General features: G+C 35.3%; 1 protein-coding gene across 3 annotated transcripts in view; it reads left to right on the top strand.

Moving 5' to 3' along the window:
* The window catches only part of SF3B1 (splicing factor 3b subunit 1), a 43,299-nt gene that overhangs the window by 27,274 nt on the left and 2,710 nt on the right, over nucleotides 1-13,315 (top strand). For 2 of the 3 annotated variants that reach the window (XM_037523760.2, XM_037523761.2), the window contains 16 exons: nucleotides 1,499-1,736; nucleotides 3,281-3,493; nucleotides 3,709-3,830; nucleotides 5,541-5,738; nucleotides 5,829-5,930; nucleotides 6,444-6,623; nucleotides 7,581-7,667; nucleotides 7,784-8,054; nucleotides 8,339-8,484; nucleotides 8,588-8,734; nucleotides 8,865-8,990; nucleotides 9,418-9,639; nucleotides 9,914-10,096; nucleotides 10,183-10,294; nucleotides 11,696-11,816; nucleotides 12,104-12,235. In XM_037523760.2, coding sequence (XP_037379657.1) covers nucleotides 1,499-1,736; nucleotides 3,281-3,493; nucleotides 3,709-3,830; nucleotides 5,541-5,738; nucleotides 5,829-5,930; nucleotides 6,444-6,623; nucleotides 7,581-7,667; nucleotides 7,784-8,054; nucleotides 8,339-8,484; nucleotides 8,588-8,734; nucleotides 8,865-8,990; nucleotides 9,418-9,639; nucleotides 9,914-10,096; nucleotides 10,183-10,294; nucleotides 11,696-11,816; nucleotides 12,104-12,235 — 2,600 coding nt within the window. Of the gene's footprint in view, nucleotides 1-1,498; nucleotides 1,737-3,280; nucleotides 3,494-3,708; nucleotides 3,831-5,540; nucleotides 5,739-5,828; nucleotides 5,931-6,443; nucleotides 6,624-7,580; nucleotides 7,668-7,783; nucleotides 8,055-8,338; nucleotides 8,485-8,587; nucleotides 8,735-8,864; nucleotides 8,991-9,417; nucleotides 9,640-9,913; nucleotides 10,097-10,182; nucleotides 10,295-11,224; nucleotides 11,295-11,695; nucleotides 11,817-12,103; nucleotides 12,236-13,315 lie in introns of those variants that run through there. The other variant, XM_054699966.1, reaches the window with a different exon arrangement.

Genomic DNA, 13,315 nt, shown 5'->3' with positions numbered 1-13,315 from the left:
TCATTTAACCTAAATTACTTCACTGAAGGTTCAGTCTCCAAACACAGTCACAGGAGAGTGAGTAAAATAGTCATTTTCCTCATGGATAATCTAAGCCTCTGACTACAGCTGTCAAATGGACAATGCTGCTGCACTTTCTTGGTTAGTTTACTTTCCTAGAGAGTAATCTTTTCATTAAAATTGGGACAAAATGGAATATGAAATCTGTCATTTAAGCCATTTTTTGAGTGCAGTTCAGTGGCATTATTGTATAAACATCACCATTTTCATCACCCAAACTCTGTAATCATTACGCAGTAACTTGTTATTTTTCCTTCCAGTGGACTTTGTGGTATGTTAGACCTACAATGATGCTGTTTTTACTTGATGACTTTCACTTGTGATTTTCTCCCCAATTGAAAACAATTGAAAAAAAAAAGACTTGTACATTTTCTCACTGTAATATCTATCAGTATGTCTGTGTCTCTTCTCATCTACTCTGCTTTCCCTTCTGTTATAATATGAACTCTTAGTTCAAGTTGACTATCTGAAGATAATCCTTCCACTTCTGTGCCATCTTCCGTACCTTTTCATTACTCAAGGACTCTCATGTAATGTTAGCTTTTTTTCCTCTGAACTGTGTTATTAACACTAGCAAACACATTTTTACTCTTCATCTTAAAGGCACCCCATAATTTTTTAACAGTAATAATATAGAATCTTTTTAAAGAAAAAAACTCTTACATTTGTTATAGTATTTATACAAATTTGGAAATACAAAGCTAGATAGAATCCTTTGTCTGCAAGTGCATCCTACTTTAAAACATAACAAGTACACTATAAAACTTACAGAAGGCTTATGAGTCATTAAATACAAATTTGGTTTTACGCTAAATCACCTCCTGCTTGACATTGTCTGCACTGTCCAGTTCTTTTGCTGTATGTGTGTCAAATTACTGGACCTTTGGTTTCTTAAATCTACTTCTAATCTTTCAGATGTTAATTTTGCTAGTATCAATAAGGGTAATGATACGTACATGGTTGTAAAAGTAAGCTCATCTCAAGGATAGAATTGTGGCTGTGTCTGGTTATAAGATCATCCAGTTAATATTAAACGTGGTTAAATACGCACTTGAACGAAAATAAGAGAGTAGTATTTTTTAGTGAGAAATTATGGGTATGTGTTGCTAACCCTCAATTTGAGAAGTACTGATACAGTTATACTGAAATTTCTCTCATTGCATATCTGGACAGAGAAAACACTAGTGATTTCCCAAAAGTCTTGGACCCAAAACACATTGTTTTTGAAGCTAGGACTTTTTTCACTTGCTCTAAATTAAGACTTTAAGTTGTTTTTAGTCATAAACATTTTCTAGAAAGTAGGTGTCTTTTATGCAGGATAGTCTCTTAATTATAGAGGACGGAACTAAAACATTTAGTTGTTTAACAGTTTGTTGTTTAGAATTTTTTAAATTATGTGAATATGTATGTGTGTGAAATAAATCTTTGCTCTCCTAAGACTCCTGGACATACTCCTTCCTTAAGATGGGATGAAACACCTGGTCGTGCAAAGGGAAGTGAAACTCCTGGAGCAACCCCAGGATCTAAAATTTGGGATCCTACTCCTAGTCACACACCAGCGGGAGCTGCTACTCCTGGAAGAGGGGATACGCCAGGCCATGCAACACCAGGCCATGGAGGCGCAACCTCAAGTGCCCGTAAAAACAGATGGGATGAGACTCCCAAGACAGAAAGAGGTATTTCCAGTGGAGTCTGTACATGTGTTTGGATGAAATGTTGACTTCAGTTGTTTACTGAAAGCTGTAATTGTTTCTCCATAGTCTTGAGTGGATAAGTAAGCAGCTTTCTGGGGGCAGTTGAAGAACTGAGCAGCTTATGTGCCTAATTCTTTTCTCTTTTTGAGGAGATTTAAGGTTTATTTTGGGAAGGATATTAGAAGAAAGTAAAGTTTATAAATCATACTCTATTTTATTATGGGAAAATATACATAACAGAAGTATGCCATCTTAATATATATACACATATATATATATTTTTAATACAAGAGCTGGGGTACAGGCCAGAGATGGAGGGGATTGAGGGAAGATTTACCAGAGACAGAGTAGGGAACAGAACAGGCAGAATGACTGAAGTACACTGCTGAGGGGAGCAGTGGGCGAGTCAGGAGAGGTCTGCTGCGCCATGTGGGTTGTTCCCTGGCCAGCAGGGGATCGAACTTGTGCTGCAGAGGCTGCGGATTGCTTCATAGTGTGGTGCTTAACCCCTTGTGCCACCAGAGAGGCCCCATCTTAATAATTTTTTAATGTACAATTCAGTGGCATTAAGTACATTCACAATGTTATAGAAGCCACTGTCTAATCCATTTCTAGAACTTTTTCATCATCTTTCCATTTTTGTGCCTATTAAATAGCTGCTCATTTTCTCCCATTGTCCAGTAACTTCTCTTTTACTTTTTGTGTAAACCTCTTGATTTTTTTTTATGTAAATGATATTAAACTGCGTTTGACTAACTGAGATTAGCTTTGGGAAGTTACGATTTAATGTGTCTGCAGGGCGGTGACAGGGTCAGGGGAAAATCATCTGCTATACTGAAATTTAAAAAAATGCAGTGGTGGGTCTCCCCGGTGGCGCAGCTGTTGAGCGCTGGGTTGCGAAGCTGCCCGCGGCCTCTGCGGCGCCGGTTCGATCCCCGGCTGCTCCCCGGCCACCAGAGGAGGGTCCCACATGGCACGCAGACCTCTCCTGCCGCCCGCTGCTCCCCTCAGCAGTGTACTTCGGTCCTTCTGCCTGCTCTGCTCCCCGCTCTGGCTCTGGTGAAATCTCTCACCCTCCCGTGCTTCTGACTGTACCCAGTGCTTGTATAAATAAATAAATAAATCTTTAAAAAAAAAAAATGCAGTGGTAAGGGAACTGTGTGCTTAACATGTAGCGGATGAAAGGAGTAGCATAGACCATGCAGAGTGATCTCAGCTGTATGAAGATATAAAAGGAGCGCTCAAGAAACAGTGGCTGTCTGATTTGTGATACCGTGCAAGGTTAAAACTGTTGCTGTTTTAGGTTCTCAATGGTTACTACTTAGTATTATTATAATTGGTAGAAAAGAAACAAGAATAGCAAAGGACAATAAATAGGAAATGGAACATTAAAACACTAAATGTGTCTACATTTTAGTAATACCCTTTTTTTTAACTCAATTCATTTTTGGTTTGTCAGCTATATGAGAATAAATAGTAATTTCTGAACAGTGGTTAAAATTTTAATCTTACTTTTTTCTTTAAAGATACTCCTGGACATGGAAGTGGATGGGCTGAGACTCCTCGAACTGATCGAGGTGGAGACTCAATTGGTGAAACACCAACTCCTGGAGCCAGTAAAAGAAAGTCACGTTGGGATGAAACACCAGCTAGTCAGATGGGTGGAAGCACTCCTGTTCTGACTCCTGGAAAAACACCAATTGGCACACCAGCCATGAACATGGCTACCCCTACTCCAGGTAGAAATGCTTTCATTGGAAATACATAAATATTCTGAATTCCTTGTGGATTTCTGTATGTTATTTTAGCAAGACTAGCAGGATATGAAGTCTTAGTTTGAGTTTATAATATAAAAACAAATATTAGAATTGATTTGAATTATCTTATATCCCAAGAACCTATGTAATGAAAGTCTTGCATTATAGATTATTACAGAAATTTGCTTTTTTGGTAGGTCACATAATGAGTATGACTCCTGAACAGCTTCAGGCTTGGCGGTGGGAGAGAGAAATTGATGAGAGAAATCGCCCTCTTTCTGATGAAGAATTAGATGCAATGTTCCCAGAAGGATATAAGGTAATAACAGTTGAATGGCATTTAGGATGTGAATTTTTAGTGTTCTTTGAAAAAAGTAACTGGTTTTCATTGACCTTAGCCAAATTTACTGCCATTCCATTCCTTTAGACAATTCCAAGTATATTTCATTTTCAAAAAGTAATAGTGATAGAAAGAAATGAATGACATGGAGCTTTATTACTTTTGGAGGATGAGAAATCTCAGACTTTAAGACCCCACTTTGAAACCTCCTGCCTTAGGAAGTATGGGGATAGCTTCATAGAACCAGGATTAAGCTTACATTACATTAGATCATGGTTATTTTGCTTGGCACGTCACAAGGTTGTCTGTATTTAAGTTCATGTGTTGCCAATGAATTTAATTTTCTCTTTACCACAGCAATTTAAATGTAAAATTTTCTAGGGACTTGGACTCTCTTCTGGCTAAAGATCATCTTTGGTCATCTATGGCCTTCAAAGAGCTTTTTCTGGCGTTGCCTACTGCTTGTTGGTAGTTTGTATGAGTAGTTTTTTTTTTTTCAACCCTTATTGGGTTTAGTGTTAGAGTATTTGTTTTAAATATGCATAAATTTCTGCTTTAAAACTTCTGGCTTCAACATAATGCTGTGGGTATAGACTCTACAACTTACTGTTGACTGCTTGAGTGTTCTAGTTTTAGTCATTGGTTTTCTTAGTGTCATTGGAAGGGGAAAATTCTTAGTGCATCCTATTAATTCTAAATGAAATCCTTATTAGTGAATATAAAAAGCAGTAGACTGCAGGCCCTTATGAGTGATGGCAGTGGACTTGATACTGACTTTATAAGAGGTACCTCATATATAGAATAAAATTCCACTTTTGCCAAAATGATTGGTTGTCCATTCTGGTACATATATTAACTTGTGACAAAACATGATGGGATAACAAAGTACATGTAGCATTGATGTTTAAAATAATTTTATCCGTGTTAATGGATATTTTTAGATACTATAGCTTAGGAGCATTGGGGAAGACTGGTATGTGTTTACTGGCCTGCCCTCAAAGTTAGTTTGTTTTAGAAGTATGCTACTAGCTTTTTTTGAAAAAAAATTTTCTTTGTGTTAAAAACCTGCATTAAAAAGTTTTGGGATTTTTTTTTTTTCCAGTTTAGTAAAAGGTTTAAGCAAATGGTGTGTTTTGTAGAGCTTTGGCAAATATTTTGGTTTCAGTTTTAATGCATTTACCTTACCTTTATAGGGTGCAGATACTAAGATTTGCTTTTATAGTGCTGAATTGACATGATTGACTTTTCATTTTATTATTAAAATACCTTTTACATATGTGCAGTAAGCAAACTTATTTCCATTTATATGACATGTTGACTTCAACATGTTTAAATAAGTTAGTGTTTGAAATACAAATTCAGTATATAAATATATAAATTCTGATTCTGGAAAATCAGAATTTTCTAGCTCTGTTTTATAGTATTTCATTTCCTCACGTTCGTAGTATACTTAAGTTTTAGTTAGCACCTAAGAAATACAATTTTTTTTTTTTTTAAGAAATACAAGTGTTTTCATAAATATTTTAAACATCTAATTAGGATAGAAGAAAGGTATTGGTGTTAATTTTTGCCTCCACGCAGAAAACATCCTACCTATAAACTTTAAAATGTTTGAAGTACAAATCTTAACTTTATTACGTACTTTCTAAAGTATTACGTACTTTCTAAACTGTTTCTTAAATGCATTAGGTACTTCCCCCTCCAGCTGGTTATGTTCCCATTCGAACTCCGGCTCGAAAGCTAACAGCAACTCCAACACCTTTGGGTGGTATGACTGGTTTCCACATGCAAACCGAAGATAGAACTATGAAAAGTGTTAATGACCAACCATCTGGAAATCTTCCATTTTTAAAACCTGATGATATTCAGTACTTTGATAAACTTTTGGTAAGTGATGATAGCAGAAAATATAACTTTTTATTTGGGATTTATAAATACCTAAACTTAGCTTAGGATTTTTTTCTTTTTTAATTTTAGGTTGATGTTGATGAATCAACACTTAGTCCAGAAGAACAAAAAGAGAGAAAAATAATGAAGTTGCTTTTAAAAATCAAGAATGGAACCCCTCCAATGAGAAAGGTAAATAACCAGTTTATTACATTAAGTTTATTACAATTCTGTGTTTTAAAAATTCATAATTAAATGTTTTATCTTTACCAAGGGCACAGTATGAGGAAAGGGAATAAGTTGTGTGAAGATTTAGCTTTAAATCTAATGAGGATGTTGAAAGTGAGATTCTTCTTTTTGTTATCATGGCCTTTAAAATACACTGAAGATTCAGAGAATTTGTATTAGCATCAAATGTGGCTTGAGCAAGGGAGATTCTTTGGGGAACACTTAGGAATTTTATATATTCCCCTGTGGCTCCATTGTTTTACTAAATTTACTTTTTTTGAATTAACCGAGAAGAATGAATTTCTGCAATAGGAATTAACGGTTCAGATTAATTTTGATGGGCATGAGCTTGTGCTACTCTAAAATGTGTGTGACATTTACACTAAAATACTAGGTTACTGTAAATCATGAATAATTTTATTTTTACTCAAAGGGCTTAATTATAATCAGTACATACCTTTCATTTTCCTTCTTCAGGCTGCGTTGCGTCAGATTACTGACAAAGCTCGTGAATTTGGAGCTGGGCCTTTGTTTAATCAGATTCTTCCTCTACTGATGTCTCCTACACTTGAGGATCAAGAGCGTCATTTACTTGTGAAAGTTATTGACAGAATATTATACAAACTTGATGACTTAGTTCGACCATATGTGCACAAGGTTTGTCTTTCTCCTGAAGTTGTGTTTCTAATGGTTTCATCTTTTTTTTTTTTTAAGATTGATTTTATTTACGCATACAAGAGCTGGGGTGCAGCCTAGAGGTGTGGGGAGGTGAAAGGATTCACCAGAGACAGAGTGGGGAGCAGAACAGGTGGATTGACTGAAATACACTGGAGTAGCAAGTGAGACAGGGGAGGTCTGCTACACCATGTGGGTTAGTTCCCTGGCTGGGGATTGAACTTGTGCTTCAGTGGCTTGCTTCAGTGGATCGCTTCATAGTGCTGAGACTTAACCCCTTACGCCACCAGGGAGGCCTTGGTTTCATCATTTTTAATATAAAAGGAATTGAGGTTTTTTGGGGGTTTTTTTTGCCAACTTAATTATGTGTATTTGTGAAATTTTAGAATTTTTAAAAGTAGTAACTGATGTTATATAATCACAGTAAAAAGTGAAATTTCATTCCCTTGCAGGACATTTGAGTTAAATTTACATATCGTTACAGAACTTTTTCTTTGTATAAACATATATCACATCTCTACAAATAAAATATGTGTATTATAGATGTGAGTTTTGCCATTTTACCATAATGGGTTTATATTGGACATATTTTTTCATTTGCTTTTATTGATAGTGGATTAGGGTGAGAAAATGTGTATTTCTAGACTGCAATTTAGTGTTAAGAACCATCTTTTTGCAGATAGAAATTATGGATTAGAATTGCAAAATACAGATGTAATTTTTTTAATGTTGAATATTAGACTGTGTTTGACTGGGTTCGCCCAAATTTTCATCTATATGTGGTTGAAATTGGTAATCAAAATTCTTAATTTGTCCCTTGATTATCAAGAGTTCTGGTAGTTACAAACTGTGTACTTAATTCTATTACATAATCATGTAATCGGTTTGAATTGTTAATCATGTAATTGGTATGAAAATGTGGCCTCTTTTCTTTTTCAGATCCTTGTGGTCATTGAACCATTGCTGATTGATGAAGATTACTATGCTCGAGTGGAAGGCCGAGAGATTATTTCTAATTTGGCGAAGGTATTTACATTATATTTGTAGAGAAGAAAAATGTATCTGTTCAAGGGATTACTTGATTGGAAAACGGTTCAGGGTTAATGCTACCAGCTCATGATTTTGTTTTCACATCCTTTTAGGCTGCTGGTTTGGCTACTATGATCTCCACCATGAGACCGGACATAGATAACATGGATGAATATGTCCGTAACACAACGGCTAGAGCTTTTGCTGTCGTGGCGTCTGCCCTGGGCATTCCTTCATTATTGCCCTTCTTAAAAGCTGTGTGCAAAAGCAAGAAGTCCTGGCAAGCAAGACACACTGGCATTAAGATTGTACAGCAGATAGCTATTCTTATGGGCTGTGCTATTTTGCCACATCTCAGAAGTTTAGTTGAAATCATTGAGCATGGTAAGTTGTATTGTTACTTTGTCTATCTTTTTTAAGATAGGTGCCCTGAAATTCGGACTGCTGATTTGAAGTGTTAAAGTAGAGGGCTTTAAAAACATAAACACCATATAGTTTATGATGGAATGTATAACATTACTCCTAATAAGCTGTGGTTCATATTGACTAGCCTAATTTTATCTAAAGTGAACAGATTGTGTAATTCAAATGTTTAAATATATTGCCAGAATCTGGATGATATTGTGGAAATTAGTTTGCTTAGTTAAAACCTGTGCTTGGTTTTATAGGTCTTGTGGATGAGCAGCAGAAAGTTAGGACCATTAGTGCTTTGGCCATTGCTGCCTTAGCTGAAGCAGCAACTCCTTATGGGATTGAATCTTTTGATTCTGTGTTAAAGCCTCTATGGAAGGGTATCCGCCAACACAGAGGAAAGGTAGATACACTAATTAGATCTTATTTTTCTTTTTTGATCTCATTGAAGTTAAGTCAACTTAAATCTAATTTGCTAAGTATATGTATTTTTCATTTTAAAATAGGGTCTGGCCGCTTTCTTAAAGGCCATTGGGTATCTCATTCCTCTCATGGATGCAGAATATGCCAACTATTACACTAGAGAAGTGATGTTAATCCTTATTCGAGAATTCCAATCTCCTGATGAAGAAATGAAGAAAATTGTGTTGAAGGTAATTGTTTCAAATTAAACAGTCTAAATTGGGCTTGTTTTTTTGCGGTTCAAAGAGAATTTTAAAGTGTTATAGAAAATACATGTATATGTTAAACCATTACTGTAATTTTTTTAATTTTAACTTTTAGGTGGTAAAGCAGTGTTGTGGAACAGATGGTGTAGAAGCAAACTACATTAAAACAGAAATTCTTCCTCCTTTTTTTAAACACTTCTGGCAACATAGAATGGCTTTGGATAGACGAAATTACCGACAGGTAGGCTTTTATTGTAAAAAATATATATTTCTAAGATCCTTTGAAGTATATATTTAGTCAATTTGAATCCATGTTACGTTATTTTCTCACAGTTCATAGGTGTTTGATTTGTGAAAGAAAATGGGTTTCAGTTAGCCAGCTAACTTCCATTTTGATTTTGCATCCTAAGATAAATACCCAGCTTTGAATAGATGTCTTTTGTAGAGCAGAATAAATACTTTAGCCGAGTGAAACAGGATAATAATTTTACTTTAAATAACCTTGACTAAGACTCCCATGTAAATTGTTTGTCATCTTTTCTCTTAAAAGTTTTAAGATTTCAGTATATGTTCTTAGTATGCTTATTAGCTACAGTAATTGGTTTTCATGATGTCTTTTTATTTACTTGGAAGAGCAATAATTTCAAAAATTTTTTCCTCCTCTTTAGTTAGTTGATACCACTGTGGAGTTGGCAAATAAAGTAGGTGCAGCAGAAATTATATCCAGGATTGTGGATGATCTGAAAGATGAAGCTGAACAGTACAGAAAAATGGTGATGGAGACAATTGAGAAAATTATGGGCAACTTAGGAGCAGCGGATATTGATCATAAACTTGAAGAACAACTGATTGATGGTATTCTTTATGCTTTCCAAGAACAGACTACAGAGGTAATATACTAATTATGGCAAGTTGCCAGTGACTTTCATATTTGTAGAAAAGTAATTACTTCTCTAGTAAATATCAGTAAAAAGTAATGGAATTTAAAGTAGTCTTTGAATGTTCATGTTTTCGATTGATAACCAAGAAATACTCCTTCAAAATTGTAGATACGATTTTTTTTTTTAAACTCAAACTGCAAAGGATTAAATATTAGTATATTTCATCTATTCTAAGTTCCCAGTGGATGTAATTTTTAAATTTAACTTGGCTTTTCTTTTTTAGGACTCAGTAATGTTAAATGGCTTTGGGACAGTGGTCAATGCTCTTGGCAAACGAGTCAAACCTTACTTGCCTCAGATCTGTGGTACAGTTTTGTGGCGTTTAAATAACAAATCAGCAAAAGTTAGGCAACAGGCAGCTGACTTGATCTCTAGAACTGCAGTTGTTATGAAGACTTGTCAAGAGGTAATCTTTTGTATCCGATTTTTATTTCTTTATCAGATAGAATCATGTGCACAGTAGCATTTTTAACATTATTTCTTTTATTATAGGAAAAATTGATGGGTCACTTGGGTGTTGTCTTGTACGAGTATTTGGGTGAGGAGTACCCTGAAGTATTGGGCAGCATTCTTGGAGCACTGAAGGCCATTGTAAATGTAATAGGTATGAAATTTGTTGGTCACAAAAAATTTTCTTTTAACTTGCTTTGGTTTTTTGAAAGTAAAATATAGACTCATTTAGGAGTTGAGTAATGATTTCTGATTACTTTTTTTTCTTTTAAAACACTTTAGAATTGTAGTTAAGTCGGGGTGTCACAAAATCTTGTCTCCCAAAAACCCATTTATATTTTACTTTTAAAAAAAGAGAGGTCAAGTTTAGAATCTTACAGGAGAGGTGGGAGAAGTCACAGCTCAAGAAACTGAAGTCACAGAGTAGAGGATCCTAATAAGAATAGTGTTGCTCTCATAATTATATTCTATAGCGGGGGGAACAACAACTCTGGAGTTTAGTTACTTTTAGGACAAATATATATTCAGCCTTGAATTAATAAATGATTTTGGCAAGTTTTCTGCTTGCTGTTAAGTTCAAGGAACATAACCATAGAGAAAACCAATTCAATCAAGTTATCATGTTTATATCTAATTCTTTAAAACTGTCTGTTCCATTTTCTAATCTAAAGTAAAAACAAAACAGATCATCTTATGTATGGAAGCCAAAGCCTTTATTCTTTAAGAACATTATGCTAAGGCCAGTGGTCTTATATTTAATCTTTATTGTAATTGGACATGACTGTTGCCAAAAGTAACTTCTGTAGGGTTTCAGAGGGGCCAAATTAACACAGCAGAAAGTCAGTAGCTGGTGATGATAGCCAGCCACTCTTACTTCTGTAAGGGATTTTAATGCATAAATATAACCCCAAATTCAGTACACTCCTCTCTCTTTGACCACTAGTGGGACTCTGGTTTGTAGGGAGTTATAAACCATGTTGTTTATCAGGGAAACATGGGAAGAGCATGGAGAGAGAATCAGAGCAAGCAACTCTAGTTAGAGCAAGAGCCCCTGCCAGCTGCCTCCTTTTTTCTCTCTTCATAGGTGTAAATACCATCCAAGTATGCCCTGCATTGCAGGGAGACTGGAGATCTGTTTGTTTTGCAGTTAAAGGGTAAGGGGGCCCTTTCTGGAAAATTTTGCTTTAATTTACATGTTTACCTCTGGCTTATATTGTGGTGTATGGCCGGAACATGAGCTTTCCCCATATTTAAATGTTAGTGTACAAATACATTTCAGAACCAAATAAGATTTTTTTGTTGTTGTTGAGTATCCATCATTCTTTAAATCACTTCACTAATTTCTTTCATTTCTATGCATAATCAGAAGTTGTTAATTAAAAAGTTATAAACAATTCTGAGTCTGGTCAGAAATCTGGGGTTTTCTCTTTCCATAGGCAGCTGTAAGTTTATATTTATTCCTAATGATGTGTATTACATCATTAAGTAAAAGGAAAAGTGAACAAAGGTTATTCTTCAGATGTGAATTGATAGCATGTTGACTTCTGTTACATAGGTATGCATAAGATGACCCCACCAATTAAAGATCTGCTGCCTAGACTTACCCCCATCTTAAAGAACAGGCATGAAAAAGTGCAAGAAAATTGTATTGATCTTGTTGGACGTATTGCTGACAGGTAGGCAAATTACTTAAATATTTTTTGTAAGCAGTATTGGCTAACATTTAACCCTTCTAATTTATTTTGTAAAATTTGCTTAATGTTGCCAAAGTAAGTATATCCAGTTTTAATATTTTTGGTAAAATTGCAATTTGCTGGCAATGCAATTCTAAGACTGAACTTGTCCTTTTTTGAAGAGTAGTGATATTTAATGCTTAAAATGAGTTGGAAATCATGCATTGAGAAATGAATTTGCCAATGTACCTTTAAAACTCACCAAAAAAATAACTTTTTTTTTAAATTAGGGGAGCTGAATATGTGTCTGCAAGAGAATGGATGAGGATTTGCTTTGAGCTTTTAGAGCTATTAAAGGCTCATAAAAAAGCTATTCGTAGAGCTACAGTCAACACATTTGGTTATATTGCAAAGGCTATTGGGTGAGTTATTTTCTATGTATCTTTATATATACAGACATAGATACGCATATGTACATACACTCAGACTTTGTAGTGAATCCATTATGCTGAAAATACTTTTATGTAGAAATCTCTTAAGGCATGGTATGAATAATGCAGTTGAGAAAACAACCTTCAATTTTTAAAATGTTTTCTTATACTTTAAATTGAATTAAAATAGTTGGGAGGTTTTTGGATTACATGCACCTCAAATATTTTCAGAGTGGAAATTATCATCTTCAGAATATTTTCAGTTTTCATCGATCTTTTTGGGGACATTGCTTTAAAATTTAAAGCCAATTCTTAATAAAACAATCAGCATCTCATTAATGCTTTGTGTTTAAAAAATACTTTTATATGATTAATCCACAGAAACTAATTTTCAGCAATATTACTAGGTAATTTGGTAGTTTGCTTCCATCCCATTAGAACCAAAGTAGAAACAGTTATAAAAAATGGCACACTACATGTCCAGGTGACTTAATAACAAGGAAAATGTTTTCTAGCAAGAAAAGAGTTTACCTACCCCCTGCCTCTTTTGGTAGTAGTAGTAATTATGTTAGCAGTGATATAGTCAAAAAATTTGCAATGAATAGCAGTTGTGTTTTTAGCTTTTATCTAAGTTTGTGGTAAAATAAATGCAGTAAAGTTATGTGGGAGTGAAAAAAGAAAATAGATTTTGATTGGTGGCACTGGAGACCATGGTTTGGATACCATATAAGGGATGGTTGGCTAGCCCTGGTGCCATGTTTGACCACTCAAAGAATTATTTATTTTTAAGATTTAATTTTTAATTTATACAAGAGCTGGGGTACAGTCCAGAGTCACGAGAGGGTGAGAGAATTCACCAGAGACGGAGTGGGGAGCAGAACAGACAGACCGAAAGCACTGCTGAGGGGAGCAGTGGGCATAGCAGGAGAGGTCTGCCGCGCCATATGGGTGTCTCCCTGGCTGGCCCAGAATTGAACCAGTGCTACAGAGGCTGCGGATAGCTTCACAACGCTGCGCTCAACCCACTGCGTCACCGGGGAGGCCCCTGACCACTCAAAGAATTACTAATGC

Source organism: Talpa occidentalis, unplaced genomic scaffold, assembly GCF_014898055.3.
Source record: "Talpa occidentalis isolate TD23 unplaced genomic scaffold, MPIMG_talOcc4v2.1 talOcc4.3, whole genome shotgun sequence".
Taxonomy (NCBI): Eukaryota; Metazoa; Chordata; class Mammalia; order Eulipotyphla; family Talpidae; genus Talpa; species Talpa occidentalis.
This window is presented reverse-complemented; position numbering and strand designations above follow the sequence as displayed.